General features: G+C 45.8%; 2 protein-coding genes across 2 annotated transcripts; one reads left to right on the top strand and one right to left on the bottom strand.

The window, feature by feature from the left end:
• The first annotated feature begins 3414 nt into the window (after positions 1 to 3414).
• Positions 3415 to 4285, top strand: LOC119289650 (sphinganine C4-monooxygenase 1-like). The gene is made up of 3 exons (XM_037568928.1): positions 3415 to 3639; positions 3725 to 4093; positions 4148 to 4285. Exons 1-3 carry the CDS (start codon positions 3415 to 3417, stop codon positions 4283 to 4285), a joined length of 732 nt encoding a protein of 243 aa, XP_037424825.1.
• A 9015-nt stretch (positions 4286 to 13300) lies between these two features.
• LOC119289649 lies at positions 13301 to 15417 on the bottom strand. The gene is made up of 2 exons (XM_037568927.1): positions 15255 to 15417; positions 13301 to 14639 (listed from the first exon to the last, which is right to left on the bottom strand). Exons 1-2 carry the CDS (start codon positions 15377 to 15379, stop codon positions 13910 to 13912), a joined length of 855 nt encoding a protein of 284 aa, XP_037424824.1. The 5' UTR covers positions 15380 to 15417; the 3' UTR covers positions 13301 to 13909.
• Between the last annotated feature and the right edge of the window lie 8796 nt (positions 15418 to 24213).

The raw sequence follows: 24213 nt of genomic DNA, 5'->3' as shown, positions 1-24213 counted from the left end.
CGATCCGGTGTGAAAGTGCCTCACATAGTCATGTTTCATGGACTTCGGATGTGGGCCATATTCATTGTTCGAAAGAAGCATACATAGATTATTAGTGGCCTATGTGTGTTGGGCTGTAAATCTCGGGGCAACTTGATGGGAGGGATAACGAGCACACCTGTGCTCCAACACATAATAGAGTGCATATAACATGGCTTTCTCACGACTTTATGCCACTAATAAGAAGTCCTTTCATTTTAGATCATGAGTTGATGAAATTTATTCCTCAATATATATGATAATTTAGGATGTAACCAAATCTCTCATTTTTGACTTTAAACAAATCGTACTACTTTCTTAGATAAATGTGTTTTGAATAAACTATTTTTATCATAGGCATATTTAAACAGTTGATCAAGTCTCGGGTCAGTATCGCATGTTCATTCTATGGAATGTGACTATGTCACAATCTTGCTTCAAAAGTTTACCTTGAAAACTAATTGTATAGGTAGATGTCACCCTGAATTCTTATCTCTCACACGGCGTTTGGTATGCTTTTATGGGGCACAAAAGTTATCTATTACTCCATCCGTTTCCAAATATTTGTCTTTCTTGACATTTCAAATGAACTACGACATACGGATGTATGTAGACATATTTTAAAGTGTAGATTGACTCGTTTTGTTTCATATGTAAGCACTTGTTGAAATCTCTAAAAAGACAAATATTTGGAAACGGAGGGAGTATAATCTATGGGATGGCCAACTGGGGAAGTCATGGGACGTGGGTGAATAAAACACGAAGAAGAAAGGATCATGGGAGAGGGGGGGGGGGGAGAGAAAGATGAGGAGATGCATTTATCTACCACATCACTAGCATGAAATGTCTTCACATGTAAATAGTTCCCTATACATTTTTGTTAGCGTATTTCTCGGTGTACATATACTTTGTTAGACCGTGGCAACACACGGGCATTGTACTAGTATCCTTAAGGGTCTTGATTTCCTACAGAGCCAAAAAATTATGCATAGGCAATGTTCCATTTTCATTGTTTGATTTATTATCTGATAATGATTTGTCGCTCGCTGTTTCCTTACTTTCTGAACCTAACCTTTTTGTTCTGTTATTTACTTTACCTCTTTTCTTTCTTGTACACATTGTCAGATTGCTTTGTCCTATTTTGCCCATACAAATGGTTAAGAACTCAGCAAGTACTTTCCTCTTCTTTTGTATGATGTAGATGCTAAGAGTTCGCTCTTCAGTTTTGCAACAAAATAGTACCCAAAGTTTATAGATCTTTATTTCTTCTTGTCGATAACGGATTTCTGCACATATATTTACTGCAGATCTGCAAATGGATTTAAAGGAAAGATTTAGAAGGTGAAGGAGCTGGTGAAGAGCATTCTATAATCTCACTGTCCTAATCATTTTTCGTGTACAGTGCAATATATGTATAGCTTTGGTGCTTTGCGATGACAAGAATTCTCTCGGTGCTTTCATAGGCTTGTTGAACTATCTTCTCTTGACTGAACTTGGCTTCCTTCAGAGATACTATGAAGCGAATTATTTGGACAATAAAACCTTCAGATTTCTGAAAAGTGAGGGTACTTTCCAACTACAATTGTAGGCAAGCACGACTATTATCATGTTTAAGAAGGGAGATCAATTCGGTTTGGCGTACATGATGGTATGATCCTTTTTTATTGATTTATTATAGGCCTTTATGACTTGTTTCACTCATTTCTCTGCTTTGTTTAGAACATACTTCAGTCTTCAGCCATACAAGATCATTTTATACTACTGTACTATCATATGAACCATTCTTGGCTGGCCCCTTTTTTCAAAAGCTTGCCATTGGCCATTTTGACATTATCTCTGCAGTTTAGTTAATTACAAATTATCTGAATGGTTGATTTTAGCATGAACATGTAGTATGCAAAATCTGAATTTTTTATCATGTTCCATGGTGAGGGTCTATACTAAACACGAGGAAATAGGTGTATATTTTTGTTTTCAAGGAGATAAATCATACTTGCTGTGTGCATATTTGGCGAGGCAAATTCAAGAGTGTTGTTTGAATTAATTTTGTTTGAAGTTTGTGTAGGTTTTAGATTTGTGCAGATATATGTGATGGAATGCTGATATGTAGCATAACTTATTTCCAGGAATGCACCAAGAAAATAATGCAGTACACCTTGATGTTTGAAGTTAAGCAACGTGGACCCGATGTTCATGATGAAACATTTCACAGTTAGTCCATGGTTATGAGTATACAGGGCATTTCCATACTATGATCCGATGTTCATGACGTACATGACTTGTGGTTTCATTTCCGTACTGGTGGTCTGGACAATACTATGACCTGACGATTTTGTTGATGACCAAATGTTGTTGGACAGTTTCATCAGTGGGCATCCGCACACCCTACTCACGAGTGCTTTCAGCCACATCGATGTCCAGCACCTCTTCAACAATATGGCGGCCTCTACATCATCGGCTCAAGCGTAATACCCCGTGCTCAGTCTATCACCATGATGTAGTTGCATAATTCAGGAACTGAAACTAATTCAGTCCTTTTTCAAATAAAGGAATAAAGGAAGCTAACTTAATCTTTTTTCAGACAAGGAAAGCTAATTCAGTCCTCCCTTTCCCTTGTTCTTGGTCTTGCTTTATTTCCACAAGCGGCAGGGTGGACAGACGGCAGCGCAAGGAGCTGCGCTGTCCACCGCACGAAGAAGAATAGGAGACGAGGTGGGAGAGGGAGGAGAGAGAGGAAGTGCAACCAATATTTTCTAGGCCTCGCTTCATCGCCCGAACGACGCACATCTTAGTAACCGTAAAAAGTAGTTGATTCACCGGACCTTAGATAATGAGGCCCACTTGGCAGCTACCCCGAAAGAAATGTGAATGTAAAAACGAGTGAATGGTTCACCACGCACCAGCAGCCAAAGCGGAGCCACAGGAAAAGAATTGAGCGGCCTCCGGATGGCGGGTAGTCTAGCGAGATTTATAGGTTAGATGAGGTTTTGAGTTTTGGGGATTCTCCCTTGGACCGACACGCACAAGCTTATACTAAACGACTAAAATCCACACATGGAACGACCGATATTATTGACTAAATTACGTATGTGGAACACGTCCGGCTTGAACCACTTTTGACTAAGTAAATTCCTATGTGCATGGAACGCCTTGCTTGAACGACTTTGGGCTGTATTCCGTATGTGGAACGTCTAGGTAAAGCAACAGAATTTCCATGGCCAAGATCTACTAAAATCTACTGCTAGATTTTAAAGAAAATTCAAGAGTCCGATGATTACAGCTTGACTAGGGAGTACAACCAGCTAGCATTCTCATCGGTCGATATAAACCCAGAGCGCCAGTGTACTACCAGACACCGCTAGCAAAAGCAAAGCTACTACTAGAACCAACAGTGACATGGAGCTCGTATTCTCTGATGAAGCCCTGGCCATTGTCGTCCCCATAGCTGCCTACTGGGTCTACTCCGGCATGTACATGGCGCTTGGACGGTCCATGGACCAGTACAGGCTACACCCAAGGGAGGAGGAGCGCAGCAAGAACCTCGTGCCCAAGCGCGACGTCGTCAAGGTCGTCCTCCTCCAGCAGCTCCTGCAGGCCGCCGTCGCCGCCACCGTTTTCACGGTAGTATATAACAGCTCTGCATGCATGCATCGACCTGTATACACATGAATTACTTGTACTTACACTGACGTACCTATACGGACAGCTGGGAGGCGAAATCCCCGCCGCCGGCGAATCACGGCAGCGGACGACCTGGGCCATCTGCCTGACGGTGGCGCTGCAGATCGCTGTGGGCATGGCCGTGCTGGACGGGTGGCAGTACGCGTGGCACCGGTACATGCACCGCAACAAGTTCCTGTACCGGCACGTCCACTCGTGGCACCACCGCCTCGTCGTGCCCTACGCCTTCGGCGCGCAGTACAACCACCCCGTGGAGGGCCTCCTCCTGGACACCGTCGGCGGTGCGCTTGCCTTCCTCGCCTCCGGCATGTCGCCCCGCGTCTCCATCTTCTTCTTCACGCTCTGCACCATTAAGGGCGTCGACGACCACTGTGGCCTGTGGCTGCCGGGGAACGTGTTCCGCCTCTGCTTCTGGAACAACACGGCGTACCACGACGTCCACCATCAGCCGCGCGCCGGCAGATACAACTTCTCGCAGCCCTTCTTTGTGACGTGGGACAAGGTGTTTGGGACGCACATGCCCTACGTCGTCGAGCACAGGCCCCAAGGAGGGCTCCACGTTCGGCCCATGGAAGCCCTTAGCTAAGCATATTGTGTTTCAGATTTGACTGTATGTCAAAAAGATATTTATCCTCCCCTCCTGAAACGAGGATACTACTACATATCACAAATTGAAATCCCAAAAAAGTTCATATAGGAGCTTGTGCATTTCCTGTTGGCGGTGTTTTGTAATATCTGTCATTCGAGCATCTGAGCATTTTCTTAATGAAAATGACATGCTTTCAAGGCCTGACAAAGAAAAGAAATGCCACATCTCAATCGCAATAAGCTGCATTAAAACTAGGACCTTGATTTTCTGTACAACAACCACATCAGACTAGCTAGTAAAGCTTCATCCTCTGCGAGCTTCTATTCGGAGTTCTGTCTTCACAAAAGTTAGAAAACACCTGCTTCATTCGTGCTGACCGGATTAAAAAAAAATAGTAGTAGGCTAATATTCATAGGCAAGTTGTGTCCTGTGTGAAACTCTGGCATGCATGTTAGAATAAATCCGAGGCATACCATCGATCGTCCGAGGACCAAGCAATCACACGAACACGACACCGAGATTTGTTAACGAGGTTCACCGATATGGCTACATCCCCGGGGCCTGACTATGGACGCTCCTCCCCTTGACACCGCTACAATACCGCACCCGGTCGCCCTGGACATCGGCATATGCCACCGGTTTCCCCTGCGTTCCGGTGCTATTATGTTGGCATAGGTTACATCGTGTGTCTAGCCCCGCTATATATGAGAGTCCTAGGATACAAGTGTCCTACTAGGACACGACTCCACATCCTATGTAAACACAATACAACTCATAGTCCAACTGTAACCTACCTTGTACACAATATTCAACACAACCTAACAAACTCCACCTTGGCGAATATTCTTCATCACCTTGAATTCATCAATGCGTCAAACTTTCATGTACATTGACTTGAGCTTATCCCATAAGCACCGCTGCTACTCCAAAGACTCCATGTGACTCCACCTGCAACTTGTAGTCCCTTCTTTTCTTGACCACAGTCAACACTCGAGCAAAATTAAGTTCCTTGTTACTCTAGTTTGTGCTCCCAACTTCCAGAGTATCCATCCAACGCCATCACACACTGATCACTGACCTGCGTGAAAGTGAACAACTCACATATTGTGTGTCACACATAAGAGTTACCTGAACTCTGCTCCTTTCTTGACTGCCTGTCTGAAACTTGAAGGAATTTTACCATTGCTTATAGTCACCCTGAGTCAAATTCGCAGTTGTCTCACCACATGTATGACCACCAGAGCCCTGGCCCTCTCCATGTCCCATGCATACCGCACGCCTCGTCGATATTACCGCATCGAGCCTCCGTTGTCCTGGTCGAGTCTCAAGGATCGCGAACCCACACCACTCAACCCCCACTGCAGAGTACCATCAATCATCACCGACCGATGACGAGTTTCACGCTTCCATCAGACCACTGGGCTCCAGTCCGAACTACATGACACTCCCTTTTCCCCGCTGAATAGGCTTCGATTCTCTGGATCCTTACACCGTAGCCCCTCAATCCAGCTCCACCTTCAACATGACTCCATGGTAGAGGATCAGTCTACCCACACGCCCCGTCGACTTCAAGCTCCGTGTGTACACCACCTTGAATCAACCCCACACCATAGTCTTGTCGAAGCCGCACAACCCTCGGGGCCTGCCCACGTGTTTCCACGCCCAAAAGCCAACTGTTCAGATATACGGGGTCTGCTGCTCGGAGTTGATGTTCTTCGAGTCTTCCAGTGTGGCACCTCTGGCACCAGCGGTAGAGACTTCTTTTCCAGGGGTGGTGAAGATAGTCCATGGACCGTTGACCGAGGCGCAAATCATTCAGCAGCTGCGGGAACTCGCTCCGGGTAACTTTCAGTGGTCGTTACTTAAGCTTAATGATACTCTTACAAAGTTGATTTTCCGTCTAAAGAGGATCAGGTGCGTATCCTCAAGTTTGGTATGAGCAGGGTCACAGACACTAGTTTTGTGTTGCAGTTTGATGAGTGGAAGAAGAAGGAGCCACAGGGCATGCCTTTGAGGCAGATTTTGGTTTGTTTTTCCGGGGCGCCATCTGATCCCTTGGATAGCTTCTTGGTGACGTGGAGTTTGGGGTCTTTGATCGGCAAGACTGAACAGGTGGATATGCCATTTACTAGGGCCAGCGGAGTGGCGCGTTTACTTGTCAGTGTGGCTAATATTGAGTTCTTGCCGAATGTGGTGCCTTGGACGTACGATGGTGTTATGTATCAGCTGGACGTCCTGTATGAGGATCCTAATTTGTTCGACGAGTTTGAGGATGAGAACCCTATGGACACGACCGAGGGAGGAGGTGCCCCGGGAAACCAGGCTGATTCGGCTATGGGTGATGATAACGGGGCCAAGGGTCCGGTAGGTCCGTCTAAGTCTACTAATTTTGCTCCTGCTAGTTCTTCTGGGGTTGCTCCGACGTCCACGTTGCAGCTTGGGTCCTTGGGACCTTTCTCTGCTCTGCCTCGCCTTCGGGGTGTTGATCCGGGTTCCGTGGATCCCATGGCTCCTCTTTGTGCGCCTACGGTTGAGGTGGGAGGTCCCGAGGGGCAGGCGGCCCTTCCCACATCTCCTACTTCGATGTTGCCTATGGTGACGGGCAGGAGGCCCGGTCTCCCGTGATACAGTCGCCGCCAGCGCCCCCCGAGGACTCGGCGATCTTCTCCACATCACCGCGCGCGGGAGGAGGGGTGGCCGCGCAGGTGGGCGCCAGCCCTCTTTGCCCCGCTGCGGTGGGCGGGTCAGGTGGTGCGCCCATCTCCCCGGCTCCCTCTCTTGAGCGCCGTGCGTAGGTCTCCCCTGCTCCTGCTGCCGGCGGTTCGCCCATGGTCAGGACGCGGGTGTCGTCGCCGGGTTGCTCTCCTGCCCCGGTGGCTAAGGCCCGGTGTGCCGCTACTGGGGGATGGGCAGGAGGCCTTTCCCCTAGCAGAGCTTCACGCGAGGAGGTCATCGCCTTTGGCGGTATCCCGGACCCAGCCTCCCAGGGGAGGCGGGTCAGCGGGAGGCTGCAGGAGCAGCCGGACGTTGATGACATGCAGCTGAGGGCTGCTTTGAGAGCTGCCAAGCTGCGCGACGTCGAATCCTCCACTGGTATGTCGGTTGATCAGTCCAATTCCATTTTGCATTTTACTGATGCTGAAATAATTCATAATGCAAATCAAATAGGAGTTTCACTTGGTAACAATGAGTTTGAGGTCTCTAGGTCGGTTAATGACATTCTTGATTTGGAAGCTGATCGTGCGGTAGATATGATCCGTCACATTGCTGCTGTTAAACCTATGAACGACTCGGAGATAGAGGCGCTGGGGGTTAGGGTTCTTGATGGCTTGTGTGTCGATCTTAATCCTGCACTACCCGAGACGGAGGAGGATACCATTCCTGAGGTGTCCCTCTATGTAGATGAGCCTGAGGCGATAGAAGCAAAGAATGCCTGTGCTGACCAGGTTGATGGTCACCATAAGCCAAAGCGGACGTGGAAACGGAAGGTTTATCCAGTCTCGGCTGCACGTAGGAGTGCTAGGATCCGCACTGCAAAAAAAATTTATGATGAATTATGAGAGGTATTTTCTGGAATAGTAGAGGTCTTAGAGACTTGGCTAAAAGAAGATTTCTAGCGGAGGCTTCTCTTGAACATCGTTTAGATTTTATTGCTTTGTCTGAGACTGGAAGAAGTAACTTCACCTCACAAATTCTTGCCACGTTGTCCGGGGGGGTAGATTTTGATTGGCATTGCCTCCCACCTCGAGGAAGATCCGGTGGGGTTTTACTTGGGGTTAAGTGCGAAACGTTGGAAGTCCGGAGTGTAGTTTTGGGGGATTTTGCCGTCAAGTTCCGAGTTCGAACTAAGGCTGATGGGTTTGATTGGGCTTTGGTGGCGGTGTACGGAGCTGCGCAACCAGAGCTCAAGCCAGACTTTTTGGCGGATCTGGTTCGGATTTGTGGTAACGAACAGCTACCCCTCTTAGTGGGGGGGGATATTTCAACATTATTCGTAGGAAGGAGGAGAAGAATAATGACATTTTGACGGCCGATGGTCGTTCATGTTCAACACTATTATCGAAAGTTTGGACCTCAGAGAGATAGAGCTTTCGGGTAGGCAATTCACTTGGGCTAATTCGTTACCGGTCCCGACGTTTGAGAAACTTGACTGTGTCTTAGCGAGTGTCGAGTGGGAACAGAAGTTTCCTCTGGTAACCGTGCAGGCATTGACAAGGGGTGTCTCTGACCATACACCGTTACTAGTTGATTCAGGGGTTCAAACGTTTGTGGGCAACAAGAACATTTTCTCGTTTGAACTTGCCTAGTTTGAAAGAGAAGATTTCCTTGAGTTGTTAGCTCGGGAGTGGGCTAATGACTCAGGAGGAAGGACGCCTATTGAGCGATGGCAATGTAAGATTCGTCATCTCCGAAGGTTCCTTCGAGGATGGGCTAAGCACACGCATGATATTTATAAGGCGGAGAAGGAGAGACTTCTTCTACTTATTCAAAACCTTGAAGTTAAAGCTGAAACTTCTATCTTGGATTCCAGTGAGTTGGAAACAAAGATAGAGGCGGAGATGCGACTTAAACAGCTTCTTCGCGAGGAGGAATTGAAGTGGGCGCTGCGAGCTAAGGTTCGCAAGATAGTACAAGGAGAGGACAATACTCAATTCTTTCATATGATCGCTAATGGGAAGCATCGTAAAAAGAGAATTTTTCAGTTAGAACAAGATGAAGGGACGATAGTTGGTCAAGACAATCTGAAAGTCTATATTACCAATTATTATAAACAGTTGTTTGGTCCCCCGGAAGAGAATTTTGTGTCCTTAGATGAGTCTAGGGTTGAGGATGTTCCTCAACTTGAGACTGCCGAGAATGAGCTCCTGACTGCTCCTTTCTCTGAGAAAGAGGTGTTTGATGCCATTGCACAGATGGAGAATAATAAGGCTCCAGGACCGGATGGGTTTCCGGCGGAGTTCTACAAAAAGTGCTGGCATTTTATTAAGGGTGATTTGATGCCCATGTTCCAGGAGTTTTTTGAGGGATAGCTTCAGTTGTTTAAGCTGAATTTTGGAACGATAACTCTTCTTCCTAAGAAGACAGAAGCAGTTCGCATTGAGCAGTTCAGACCTATATGTCTGCTTAATGTGAGTTTCAAGATCTTCACCAAGGTCGGGACGAACAGACTTACACAGATTGCGCACTCTGTGGTTCATCCGTCCTAGACTGCTTTCATGCCTGATCGAAACATCCTAGAAGGGGTTGTTGTCTTGCATGAAACGCTCCATGAAATCCACTCAAAAAAACTTGATGGCGTAGTTTTTAAAGTGGATTTTGAAAAAGCATATGATAAAGTTAAATGTCCTTTCCTTCAACAAGCTTTGCATATGAAAGGTTTTGATCCGGCCTAGAGAAACCAGATTGATTCCTTTACGCAAAAAGGGAGTGTAGGGATTAAAGTGAATGACGACATAGGTCACTATTTTCAAACACACAAGGGGCTAAGGCAAGGAGATCCGATGTCATCGATCCTGTTTAATATAGTGCCTGATATGCTCACTATCTTAATAGGTCGGGCAAAGGATGCAGGGCAGGTAGGTGGCCTGGTCCCACATCTAGTTGACGGAGGGATTTCCATTTTTCAGTATGCTGATGATACAATCATCTTTATGGAGCACGACTTGGCGAAAGCAAGAAACATGAAGCTATTGTTATGCTTATTTGAACAACTTTCTGGCCTCAAAATTAACTTTCACAAGAGCGAATTGTTTTGCTTTGGAAGAGCAAAGGAGGACCAGGACACGTATAAACAATTGTTCGGATGTGAATTGGGTTCCTTACCATTTACGTACTTAGGTATACCCATTCATCATCGTAAGCTGACTAACAGTGAGTGGAAATGCATCGAGGATCGCTTTGAAAAGAAACTGAGCTGTTGGAAAGGAAAGCTCATGTCATACGCAGGACGATTGATTCTGATTAATTCGGTCCTTACCAGTATGCCTATGTTTCTCTTATCCTTTTTCCAGGTTCCGGTGGGAGTCAGGAAAAGGTTAGATTTCTACCGATCTCGGTTCTTTTGGCAGATTGACGACCTCAAACGAAAGTACAGGCTTGCTAAGTGGGATATAATATGTATGCCGAAGGACCAAGGGGGTCTAGGCATTGAAAATTTAGAAGTTAAAAACATATGTCTCCTAAATTAGCAAATGGCTTTTTAAACTTTCGTCCGAGACGGAAGCTACTTGGGCTCAGATTTTGCGTAATAAGTATCTTTATGCTAAAACCTTGGCCCAGGTAAATGTGAGGCCTTCCGACTCACCTTTTTGGAAGGGTTTGATGAGAGTCAAACAACTTTTTTTCAACAAGTCAAAATTTATTGTCGGGAATGGAGCCACTACGAGATTTTGGGAGGATACGTGGCTTGGGGAGACTCCCCTTGCACTTCAATATCCTACTTTGTACAACATTGTGCGACGTAGAGAAGCTTACGTTGCATCTGTTCTACAGTCCACTCCCCTCAATATTAGTTTTCGGAGGACGCTAGTCGGAAATCGTTGGGAGGCTTGGCTTCACCTTGTTAGACGTTTAATGGATGTTCGGCTGACCCAGCAACCAGATCAGCTGCATTGGAAACTTACTAAGAACGGTGTGTTCTCGGTTAAGTCTATGTATCTGGATGTCATTAACTCTAGCGTTGTCCCTTCCTCGATTCATGTTTGGAGAGTAAAGGTTCCCTTATGCATCAAAGTGCTTATGTGGTTTGTGCATAAACAAGTCATTTTGACTAAGGATAACCTGGCAAAATGCAACTGGATGGGCTCATCTAGGTGTAGCTTTTGCGATAATAACGAGAACATCAAACACCTCTTCCTCGATTGTCCGTTGGCTAACATTCTGTGGCGGTCGATTCATATTGCGTTTAATATTAATCAGCCCACCTCTATCAACATGTTATTTGGACCATGGCTTGATGGGGTTGATTCCGATACTGCAAGACACATTCGTGTTGGCGTTTGTGCTTTACTTTGCGCAGTATAGAACTGTAGAAATGATTTAGTTTTTAACAGATCAACAAACATTTACTTTTTGCAGGTTATCTTCAGGGCCACGGCATTCATCCGTATGTGGTCGCTACTCACTCCGACGGAGGCCAGGGAGCGTTTGGTTACTGCGTCTACCCGATGGGAGATGGTAGCGCGGGATATTTTCAACCGGTTTGGATAGCGGTCATGTAATAGGATAGGCATGTAGTGCTCCTATTGTGTTTGCCAGCCGGTTCTGGCTTAGGATTTCAGCTCTTTCGAGCTTTTACTTTTTTTTCGCACCAACATACTTGGAGACTTTGTTACTGGATTTTATTTTTAATAATATGAGCCGTATGCATCTTTCTGATGCAGAGGCTGGGGTAAACCCCCTTTTCGAAAAAAAAAACCATCAGCATCACACTCCCATGTTGTTGTCGTCGATCCCACCATCGTCTTCTGTACCAACCGACTTGCGTCGATCGGTCAGACTATCTAATCCGAACCAGGCGAACATATCCGACTGCACGACACACTCGAAACTCCTCAAGCCGTCATCATGACAATCGCCATCCATACACAAATGTGTACCAACAAAGAAAACCAAAGCAAAGTCCACATAGCCTTCCCGTGTGAATATACCAAATCATATTAACAAAGCTAACTAGCTCGAGCACTTGATTCATCACACGTCTGTAGCTAACCTTTTCTTTTCTTTTTTGTTTCCATGACATCATCACGATCTGACTAAGCCCTTTTGTCAATCTTTTTTTTCTTTGACCAAACAAATCTCCGGCATGCTCCAAGCACACAAATCTCCGGCTTGCTCCAAGCACCATGCACCTCAGCCTCGGTCCCTTTGCATAACTCGTTCGTTAACCTGTACGCCCGCTAGTCCTTGCACAAGCACAACAACCCCACTTGGGCCTGCTCGGCCTACTGCAGCCCACAGATTTTGAGTCCGAGCCACTCCTGGACCGCGCAAGCGTAACGCCGCCGCCGCTTCCAATAGATCGTATCGATCTATACACTGCTGCTGCATGATTCCTCTGCGCACGCTCGCCCGATCGATCATTCGATTGCCGCACGTCTAGCCTTCGTGTGCACACGTGCCTTTCGCTGACTTCTTATCTCGCCGAGAACTCCGTCAGCTTCCCATTGCTTCTTTTTCGCCGCTGTTCGATTACACCGATATCCACGAACGCAGTCCACGACGAACGAACGAAAACACACGGTTCAGTCACCTCTTGATCAACACAACGACCTCCAAACAACCTAGCTCATGATACCACTTGTTAGAATAAATCCGAGTCATACCATCGATCATCCGAGGGCCAAGCAATTACACGAACACGACACCGAGATTTGTTAACGAGATTCACCGATATGGCTACATCCCCGGGGCCTGACTATGGACGCTCCTCCCCATGACACCGCTACAATACCGCACCCGGTCACCCTGGACACCGGCACATGCCACCGGTTTCTCCTGCGTTCCGGTGCTATTATGTTGGCATAGGTTACATCGTGTGTCTACCCCCGCTATATATGAGAGGCCTAGGATACAAGTGTCCTACTAGGACACGACTCCACATCCTATGTAAACACAATACAACTCATAGTCCAACTGTAACCTACCTTGTACACAATATTCGACACAACTTTAACAATGCAGCTGAAAGAAATTAGTGTTGCAATTCAGATTACCTTGTCGGCTTGTTGCTACATGAATGTAGAACATGTTATATATATTTTCTTAAGATATAAGAGAGGAAGAATGAAATCTCAGGAGCATCTATCTGAACGAAACCGTCATTTATACAACTATGTATTCCATTAAAGCGAAAGAGTTCTTTTCTTTTTGGGAAAACGAAAGATCACAGTAAGAAAACAGAGAAGTAAATAAGAGAAGATGCAGACCAAGCAACATAAATATGTGATCAGACAGTATGAAAACATATTCCAGGTTGGAAGGCAAGTCCAGTAAATCTTTCTTGTTCAGCATACAAGATTAATACCCAACCAAATTATTAGCTGAATGCAGTACAATATAGAGATTACATCTATTTTTGTAAGGGATACTAAATAATAAACACACCAGTTGACAAGGCATGCTCAAGACTAGGCAAAAATCCACAATGAGTGCAAATATGATGGTTCACTCGCTGACACCATACACCAAACTGGGTAGCACCCAGAAGCTCTCCAGCTGCTTGATTTTGCGTCCGAGAATGTATGAAATGGGATGGGATCTCCTGGACATTAACTGACCAAGCTCTACCTCAATCCAAGGTTCGTCCGAAACTTTGGATCTGCTCGGAACATAAATGCAATTACTCTTCCCGCCCCATCTTTCAGAGTTCAAGCAAGAAAATGTAGAGCTCCTCCTATCAAGGCAAAGAAAGAGAGCCCAATTTCCCAACTTCTTCATCTTCGCCCACTTAGTGGGTTTGACTGATAAGTCCAGGCGGTAGGCTTGAAAGCAGAATTTGAGATCATGTATTGAGAGGTCAACCTTGAGAAGCATGTCACCACAGACCACCAACCATGGATTTTTAAGCAAGCCAGCAAACATGTCCTCTCCCCACACAACTGGTAGTTCCGGCATGCTAAGCTAAGGTGCCAAGGAAATGGTATTGAGCTTCATAAGAGAGTCCATGGCCAACATCTGACCTTTGAAGGACACAATTTGATGAATGCGTCCAGCAACGAGAGGGTGCTCCGTCCAGGACTTTGTTCCAACTTCCCACCGGAACATATACTTTCTCGAGAAAAGGAGGAGGCACGAGTTGGGCGAACTGAGAGGAGCCGTAAAGACGCCATAGTAGATTTTAGAGTTGTCACTGCGTCGAAATTTACGGGGCTTCACCATGGTACTAGTGTACACATCAACAAGGAAGCATTGTTCCTCACAGTACAAGATCAAATACCCATATGAGCAGCCCAAATAGCGCACATAATATGGAGTATGTCGGGGTGCTGAACAACGAAGGGATAAATTTGTTTTCGCAGGATCATGAAGCAGCCATTTGTAGTTAGATAAAGGGTTGTGGCATGAATTGTGATCGCCCATATGCCGACGATCATAATGAAGGTCTGTTTCGACAAAGAGAGGTGGGAAGGAGAAGTGATATATAGGCGGGAAGGAAGAAATTGTAGCACGCCAAGAGCGGCATGTGCTAGTAACAGCAAGGAAGTCATGGAATGAACTAAAGAGGACAATGATTAGGTGAAGCAGGCTGCCCGTAAGGTCTGCCCAAACTTGTCGTCCAGATGAATCTGAGCCGTTTGAGCCCAAGCCGTGGCAAATTTTCTTAGACGGCTTCTCTACAACGGCAGCTTCTCTGTCATACAGAAAATTCAAAAAGAAAGATCAGAATCAAGAAATCAAATATCAGAGACATAACTACTACAGTATTACAGACTAAGGCAAACCAAGATGCTCATCTCACTGAGCATCAATTTTTTCCAGAATAAGATGTATACCAAGTTATCAACAAGCACTTTCAATTAGAATAAGCTCTACAGCAAAACAAACCAAAACAACTTCATGAGTACAACAGCATAATATACGCATATTTCCAGTTCACCCAACAGGGGGAGATTCATACTTTATTGACTTGAGCATCAGTATCGTCAAAAGATACCAAGTAATCGAATGAGAGTAACATACTCGCAACAAATCTTTTCATCGCATAATTATTGTTTTGGTAGACCCCTCCTTCTGCACATAATTTTTGGTAACTAGCTATCCAATTCCCAAGTGTTTTTGGGATCGAGAACACCAAGCACATACTAGCAAAATTCTTTCGGGACAGATTAACACCAGGTCCAATCGCACAATTCCACTACATAATTTGGGGGCCGGCAGGGCAGCATCGATCATTCATGGCCGCCATCAACCACCAGACGAACTTGCATCAGGAAGAGGAGAAACACAGGGTTAGGGTTCTGCAGACCTAGGGGGCAGAGCAGCGGGTGCCGGCGGCGACACGAGAATTGTCTCCAGTGGCTCTGGGTTTCCGGTCCTGAACCACTCAAGCCAATCTATGTCTACCCCTTGCGCCGCACCGCCTTTCCCCATCGGATGCGCCGGCGAGGAAAGGACGGACGGAGAAGGAATCCGCGGCGCCGGAGATGCCGATGTGTACGCGCGCCCGGTTTTTATTCGGCTGAAGCGAACCTGCTTGGCCCGACCCATCCCAGCCCAGATGCTTTCAGTCGTAGTTAGGCCTGGATTATTATTATTTTTCTCCCAAGAATTTTTGTTCAGATGATTAGTGTAAAATTCTCTAAAAAAAACATAAGAGTGGCGATTTTCTTTCCTTCCTTTTTTGAGGGATTTTCTTTCCTTCCTTATATCACATAAAGCCATATACTAGTAAAAAGCTTCTGCCGGTATATCATCTTGAGATTTACGAAGTCGCTGTAGGCGCCTCGTCGTCAACGGGAACGTCTCCTCCCACTGAAAGTGCATCGCCAAAAATCCTGAAATAAATCCAAAAATAATGCGAGCACCAGGATTTGAACCCTGGTGGGTTGGGGATACCACTGTCCATCTAACCATCTCAACCATAGGTTGGTTCACATAAAGCCATATACTAGTCAAAAACTTCTCTTCCGAGTTATGTCCTTCAAGCAGTTCACAGCGGCAACAACTTGTTCAAAACCTCTCTTTCATCGGCGACGGTCAAGGAACAAACTTCGTCCTTCACGACTAAGGATTACACAATCAGCATATATGTATGACGTAGCATTCCATTTTTTATAACATCACCTGCGATCATACTTTGTCCAGTCAACGAGCTTGTCAATTGCCTGCACAACAAAGTCTACTATTAGTCCTTGTCAATTGACTGCACAATAAAGTCTACTATTAGGGCAACTCCAATGCAAAGAGCCAAATCTTGTCTGTATTTTGTCCGTATGGATCGCCAAACGGACCAGCGGACAGGCAGACACGTCTTATATGCGGCTGTGCATCCAACGCGTCGGACCCATTTGGGATGGACACGCCTGGAAAGAAGAGCGGAAGAGAGAAGATGGTGCGAGGATGGCGGTCACCGACACCGGCAGCTGCGTCCACCCTGCCGCACGCTGCGCCGCGCATGACCGGGGCCTAACACACCATTGCAACCATGGCTATCCCACAACAGCCCATGTTGGGCCCAGCCCGTCTGGATCTAGTGGCCTCCCAGCTGCTGAAATATACTACATAACAATCTTTAATATTCCCAACATTATCATCATCGGAGTCCCATTCCAAATTTTCACTCCTTATCTTGTGATTGTTGCCATCCACATCATTAATGTCATCAAAAATCCAAGTTTTTCCAGTTGCCTCAAAATTGTCTGACCAGCCAGATCGTACAATTACAGATACCGATAGGTCAATATCAATAGGTTTCTTCGACATCCAATCTACCCGTTCACTCGATTCCATGAGATTCCGAACCTAATGTATTCTTCCAGCATGAATTGCTGCCTCTCCGGTGGCCCTAGGGCCATGGAGGCGTGCTGGATCTCGGGTAGGACCGGCGGGAGGGCTCCGTTTTTAGTTGTTTCTTTCAGTTTTGCTAGGGTTTGTGTCCTGCTCAGAAAGACAAGACGGCGGCGGCTCACTGAAGATGGAATAAAGGTCTCCCCGCCTAGTCCCCGTTCCGGTGGTGCGTCTAACACCGTTGGTGGGCGTGTGGAGGTGCGTCTCCGGCGGATCTATCTTTGGTGGATTTGCTCGGATCTCGTCGTTGTTCGTCTACGTTCACGTGTCTTCGGATTGGATCTTTCTGATCTACGTTATTCTTCATCTGCGGCGGTTGTTGTTCTGGTGCGCTGGTCCTACGGGGCCTTAGCACGACGACTTTCCGACTGTCTACTACAACAAGTTGTGTCCGACTCCTGCGATGGAGGGGCGATGACGGCGGTGCGCCTTCGGCTTGCTTCAGTGCTGGTAGTCGTCGCTAGGTGGTCTATGGATCTGGATGTAATTTTTATTATTTCTGATATCCGTTGTACTGCCATGATTGAAGATGAATAGATCGGAAATTTTCTCGCAAAAAAAAAAAGAATTGCTGCAATGGAAAGTTGCAGTGTAGCATGAGCTTCATGGTACCCATTATCTCAACCGTTCCTGTTTTACGAGATGCGTGCTGCTAGCAATGCTGGAGCAGAGGTTAGCAGTGGTATTATCAGAGTGTTTGGCTAGCTAGTATTTTCTGCTTTCTAGTTGATGGCTAGTGCATGTCTCATCCTGCACGTCTTGTCTTGGGGCTCTCCGCTGTCCTGTCCATCCATTGATTCACAGAGAGAGAGTTCTGGGGTTGAAGGAGAGAATTTCTTATTCTCAATATGAACAGTAGTACTATCACAATAACATGCGAAAATATATATTACACATATTTTCTCCTCTTCTTTTGTTTTTGTACGATTATATATTCTTCAGCATACACATGCAAATCCGCGTAAAAACAAAAACATGCACATGTAAATGTTGTTCGGTCGTGGTTTGATGCTTTTAGTCAATCATATTGGTCTCATCGGTGCTTATAATATGAGATTTAAGAAGCATAGCCCTGTACCACTCTCCTCTCCACACATATTATACGGAGTATAGTATTTTTCGGTTTGTGCCCAGTACAAGATGATACTTGTTTAGAAAAAAAAAGGTACTTCGATGCTCAACTGGTGGTCTGCAACAAACTGCGACCTGCAGTGTACAGTAGCCTACAAGTGGGAGTCCCTACGCGTCTGATACAGCTGCAAACCTGCTGTGCGGTGCCGTGTAGGTCTAGGTCGTCTTACAAGCATTTAGTGCCCTGGCGCACTTGCTGATTGTTGGGACAAACCCGATACCAGCTTTCTTTCTCTCACTCGCACAAACGAAGGTGAAAGATGGAGCACATAATTTTTTCGCGCACAAAAGTCTCGGCCGCACGAACGGCCTCAGTTTACTAGGTACATACCCGGACGCGGCAACACACCGCAGCCTATTCAAAGGAGCTCTCTCACAGCCGACCGGGCACATACCACGGTTCCGGCGGAGACTACCTTACAAAGAGATGGGCTTTTTATACCCGGTGCACACACACCCAGCCACAACTCCATCCCACGCACTGACTAGCCGGAACTCCCGGCAACTACTACATCGTGGTGCTTATCCACTAATGACCGAGCCCACTCACAACTCTCCATGCGTAAAGCTAGCTAACAAACTTCACGCACCAAGCAGCCAACGAACTGAATATGGCCCGGCTATGTAGCACTCGGCAGCTGAGTGCCCACGCATGCAACAACATGCAAACTGACTCACCCAACGCAGCACAGACGCACGCACCCGCTACAGACTCGACCTGGATATGCTGACGCCGGTCGCCATCGTGGAACGTGGCTTATTCCAACACTGATTTCGAATCTTTGCACGTATCCATATGAACCTCAGCCCAGCTTGGACGGCTTTGATATGAGGTTCCGTGTAGCTTAATCTACAGAAAACCGTACTCTGCTGGCTGCAAAGTAGCTAGCCTTGTATCCCCCGTAGAAAAAAAGAAACAAACCTGTATCGGAACCGACCGGTCGGGGTACGGAAAGGAAGTTGCCTTTTCCAAATCAAATACTCGAGTGCTAATCGAACTCAGTACCTGCAATAAAAACTCGAGCATATTTACTCTCGCTTCGGACCTCGGATTCGCTTATCCAGCATGGATCTACACGAACGCCGGCCGCTGCTGGAGGGCGACCAAGCAAGATCAGAATCGGCCATGGCCATGGAGATCTCGACGGAGGAGCAGGACCTTCTACGGCGCCCAGTCCGGCTCCTTCGAATTCTAGAGTAAGTATCATACAATACGCTCATCCATGATCCATCCATTCGCTTCTCGGTTCGCTTTTCTCTTTTCTTCTTCCAGCCGTATGTACGCCTTGACAACCAGCAGAATAATTCTTCGTTGAACGTCTGAAACCTGGGCTGATCTGAGATTTTGCTGCAGCGAGCGTGCGAGCCATGCTCTTCACGTGCAAGCCCACCCCCGCGCACGCCGGCCCCGAAACCTGCCTGCAGATCTTCTCCATCGAGGTCACGGAGCTCAGCGGGGGCCTCCAGTGGCCGCTCGAGGTCTATGGCCTGGTCGCCACCCGAGACTCGGTGGATCATAATCGCAACGTCATATTCAGGCGCAGGAGGGACGCCTCTCTAATCCTCACTCAACAGGTTTGTTTTTCCTCTGAACATTGGCGTGGTACTGTGGTCCGGATGAAATGAACTGATCCGTTAACGAGTGCAAATGATGCTTGCAGGATCCGTTCTTGAAGCTCACAGGCCGGTCACGCGCCGTCGTGTTCGCCGGCCCCGTCAACATCGAGGTCCAGCTCAAACTCAAGGGCAGAACCACAGAGCGCGAAGACGACCACCTGATCTCCAAAGTTTTGACATATGTACGTGATTTCAGCAGTGACAATTCCACCGAGGCAGGCAACCGCCACCTCGCACGCACCACCTGTTCCGGCAGGCTCTGCTCGCTGGAGGTCACCGCCGCCCCGCTCGCCAGGGCGATCGAGGCCACCGTCATCTCCGCTGAGGTCACCCAGGGCCGGTGGCCCAAAACCTTAGGAATCCGCGTCGTCGTCTCCGGCACGGCCGGTGCAGACGAGGACTTCGTACTGCTTGATGCTCGAGACGGCGCATTTCGCGTGGACCTCACCGACGGCATCATCGCCCTTACCAGGCATGTCGTGGTCGTGGAGGAACGCGGGAGGCTGAAACTCTGCATAGAGGCCTACAGCAAGAGGACCGGATGCATGTACGAAAATCTGGGGTCACGGAGCTGATGCCCAAGAGGTCCTCCGCTACCATTGCCGTATGCAAGCTTGCCTTCTGCACGGTTGAGTTCGTCGTTGGTTGGTCCTGCCTGGTGCCCAAAGTGGGTGAGCTCACGAGGTATGGTATCTGATGCAACAAACCATTTAGTTGTCGAGTGTCACAAATGTGGAACGAATGTGGTAAATGTGGTCACAAGCCATTGGTTTTTTTTTTTTTGAATCAAGACCACTATTTTTTGTTTCTTTGTCTATATCAAAGCTTTAAATAGCTCCACTATGACGGGAAATACACTTTGGTTCCTGGTTGTATATACACCTTATATGGCAAAAAAATAAATAAACAAAAAGTCAAAATAGTTCAGAAGTTTTTTTAGAATAAACTTGACTTACTTTTGGACTAGTATATAAATTTTCAAAAAAAAAAAACAATGTTAACTTCGTAGCAAAAGGACAAAATTTATTTTCTATTATAGTTCACTATTCATACAATTTTGGCCAAAAAATTGTTTTTTTAGAAGTCAAAGGGGGATTTTCTTTTTTCACAAGTACAATTGAATGTCAAGTTTATTTCAAAAATATTTTCAGAACTTTTTGACTTTTTGTTGAATTACTAAAAAATCATATGGGGTGTAGTCGTGTAGATATCCCATAGACCAAACGTCCGTGTCCCACTATGGCCCGCTATAGCTTTTGGAGACCTATTGGACTAAAGCCATGCACTTTATTGCCATAATAACTTGGAAATGACACTAATAGACGAAAAATAACTTCTGAGCACGGCTGCAATGGAGCATTTTGTATCACCACACCTTTTTTTGGTTTGATACTCCCTCCATTTCAAAATATAGTACGCACACGTTTTCAAAATTTAAGTTTGACCACAAATTTAACCAATGAAATGCGGGTGATGTCTCATAAAAATGATATCATTGAATTTGTATTCGTAAGAAGTTTTCAATGGTATAATTTTTCAGTAACATAAGTTATGTATTATTGGTCTAATTTATGGTCCAACATAAATCTCAAAAAGTGTGTGTGCACTACATTATGGAATGGAGGGAGTATGTACTATCGATATGCTAGATAGAGGAGCAGCATGATGACTCACCATTCAGCGGCAGCCCGGCCAGATGTTATGAAAAGCTACAGTGGAGCTACAATGAAGCTAAGCCTCATTTAGCATTTTTATTAAATCATGAAAAATAAAAAGAAATAAGTATACAATCAAATATCTTGGGGCAACGGAGCACTTTATTATATGGCTCCAAATATCAGTGGGCTAAATGAATCCAAATTTAACGGTATAGCGGGAAATAGCAGGTTATTAGTGTAAAACGGATTTTCAGAACATGGGGAAACGGAGCACTTTATTTTGAACTGCTCCAAAAAGATGCTTAAAAGATTTGAAAAAACATTTTTTATATGAATATGCATGCATGTTGTCTAAGTACCTGTGAAATTTCGTTCAATAATACATTGTCTTACGAGCTGCACAAAAAAGACAAATTTTCTGCCAAAAACACCCAAAAACAAGCCCCAATTTGCATGTATTTTATGTTTTTTTTTGTATCTTTTACATGAAAGCATCTATATTGCTGAAAACTCCAAGTTCTTCTGGGCTAAAGCAACTATTAAATTCAGGCAGAACCATATCTCACTCCTTCAAGATGAAGATGCTAATGAGCATTCAGAGCACCATGCAAAAGTTAGTCTACTGTGGCAAGCCTTCAAAAAGAGACTCAGGCAAACAGCAGCAACCGGTAATCTTCTCCACCTGGATTCCATCCTCCACAAGCTAGACAATCTTGATGCTCTGGAGACCCCCTTTTCTAAATCAGAGATTGATAATATGATCAAAGAGATGCCATCGGATAAAGCACCTGGCCCCGACGGTTTTAATGGAGTCTTCTATAAGCTTGTAGAAGACTTCTTTCATGGGAGGGTCAATTTACAGAGTATCAATGCCTCTTATATCACTCTCGTCCCCAAGAAGGATTCCCCACCTCTGCGAATGACTTTAGACCAATCTCTCTCCTCAACTGCTCTATCAAGATCATTACAAAACTTCTGGCAAACAGGTTGCAAAAGGCAATTCTTAAACTGGTTCATACCAACCAATATGTATTCATCAAATCTAGAACAATCCAAGATTGTGTTGCTTGCGCTTTTGAATACTTACACCAATGCCAGCAAACAAAGGAGCCCACTATTGTTCTGAAACTAGACTTTGAAAAGGCCTTTGATCTAATTGAACACAGCATTATCATTGAGATTCTGACTGCTCGAGGCTTTGGCACCAGATGGATTAGGTGGATGAAAATGATATTCTCTACTGGTACTTCTATTGTTTTGTTAAACGGAGTTCCAGGAAAAAAAATCATTGTTGGAGAGGAGTCAGACAGGGTGACCCCCTTTCCCCCCTGCTCTTTGTTCTACCTGCTGATCTTCTGCAATCAATCCTCACTGAAGCAATGGAGAACCATCTAATTCAAGCCCCTATTGTCATACACTCATGTCAGGATTTTCTAGTCATTCAGTATGTGTATGAAACAATTCTCGTACTACCAGCAGTGCGCACACAACTTCAACAAATCAAGAGCCCTATATTATGCTGCCTTCACTGGTCTTAAAGTTAACTACCCTAAATCTGTCCTTGTGCCCATCAACATTCCTAATGAGCAGCTGCAAGATTTCTTAGCCATCCTAGGGTGCCAGCAAGGGAATTTTCCATTCACCTACCTTGGTCTGCCAATGAGTACCACTCAACTCAGGATTGATGATTTCCAACCAATTATGCAACAAATTGAAAGAAGGCTCACAGGGAGTTCCACTTTACTTCCCTTGGATGGCAGGCCTCTTATGGTAAATCAGTCTTCTATGCTCTACCAAAAAAATTCATGTGTTCTTTAGCTCTTCCGACAGTCATTGCACAACTCAACAAATACCTACGACACTTCCTGTGGCGAAAATTTGGAACAGAAGAAAATGGAATGGCACTGGTAGCCTGGGATAAGATCACGAAGCCCAAAAATAGTGGTGGTCTGGGAGTATTAAACATTCTTGAGCACAACAAAGCCCTTGTCATGCAAAATGTTTACAAATACCTCAACCAGGACAACTTACCCTGGGTAAAACTGGTTTGGGAAACATATTACTCTTCTATTCCACCTTTGGATAAAAGAGAAGGGTCTTTCTGGTGGAAAATGCACATCAGCTTACTTCCTGCATACAAAGAAATCTGCACCTGTGTGGTTCAATCGGGCAACACTATTCATTTCTGTCTCGATCCTTGGAACGAAGACGCACTCCAGCATCAATTTCACCAGTTACACTCGTTCACTATCTCTGATACGGTCACCATCAAGGAGTTTGTCAATCGCCCGAATTGGACTGATAATTTCCACCTTCCACTGCCGGCTCAAGCTCATGAGCAATTCCTCCAACTTGTGGACCTCATCCCTGATTTGAACCCCATGGGAAAAGATAGCTAGATTTGTCTGGGATAGAAAGATAGTTACTCCTCGATGAAGATGTATAAGCATTTGTTGGGCAACCGGACAGAACACGTCTTTTTTAAAAGCATTTGGAATAACTCCAGCAGGGCCAAGCATAAGATATTCTTCTGGCTGATAGCTCATGACAGAGTTAACTCCAGGAACATGTTAACAAGAAGGGGTACGCATATTGATGATATTTACTACCCAAACTGCAACGAGCAGGATGAGGAAGCTCTATTACATCTCCTATGGGACTGTTCATTTGCACAGAATTGCTGGAGCACTCTTTTTTTTTGCGGGGAAACTTCCAATCTATTCATCTTCAATCGTGACAATACAATGAACACCAGAAATGAAAATTACATCTAGATCCATAGACCACCTAGCGACGAATACAAGCACTGAAGCGAGCCGAAGGCGCACCGCTGTCATCGCCCCTCCATCGTCGGAGTCGGGCACAACTTGTTGTAGTAGACAGTCGGAAAGTTGTCGTGCTAAGGCCCCATAGGACTAGCACCCAAAACAGCAACCGCAACCGATGAAGAATAACATAGATCGGAAGGATCCAAACCGAAGACACACGAACATATATGAACAACGACAAGAT

This window comes from Triticum dicoccoides, chromosome 4A, assembly GCF_002162155.2.
Source record: "Triticum dicoccoides isolate Atlit2015 ecotype Zavitan chromosome 4A, WEW_v2.0, whole genome shotgun sequence".
NCBI lineage: Eukaryota > Viridiplantae > Streptophyta > Magnoliopsida > Poales > Poaceae > Triticum > Triticum dicoccoides.
This window is presented reverse-complemented; position numbering and strand designations above follow the sequence as displayed.

Coding starts and splice junctions, on each gene's coding strand:
- LOC119289650 (XM_037568928.1), top strand. CDS start 3,415: ATGGAGCTCGTATTCTCTGATGAAGCCCTGGCCATTGTCGTCCCCATA. Junction 3,640..3,724: donor TCGCCGCCACCGTTTTCACG/GTAGTATATAAC, acceptor CTATACGGACAG/CTGGGAGGCGAAATCCCCGC. Junction 4,094..4,147: donor GCCTGTGGCTGCCGGGGAAC/GTGTTCCGCCTC, acceptor GTCCACCATCAG/CCGCGCGCCGGCAGATACAA.
- LOC119289649 (XM_037568927.1), bottom strand. CDS start 15,379: ATGGGGAAAGGCGGTGCGGCGCAAGGGGTAGACATAGATTGGCTTGAG. Junction 14,640..15,254: donor CCCGCTGCTCTGCCCCCTAG/GTCTGCAGAACC, acceptor TCTGTATGACAG/AGAAGCTGCCGTTGTAGAGA.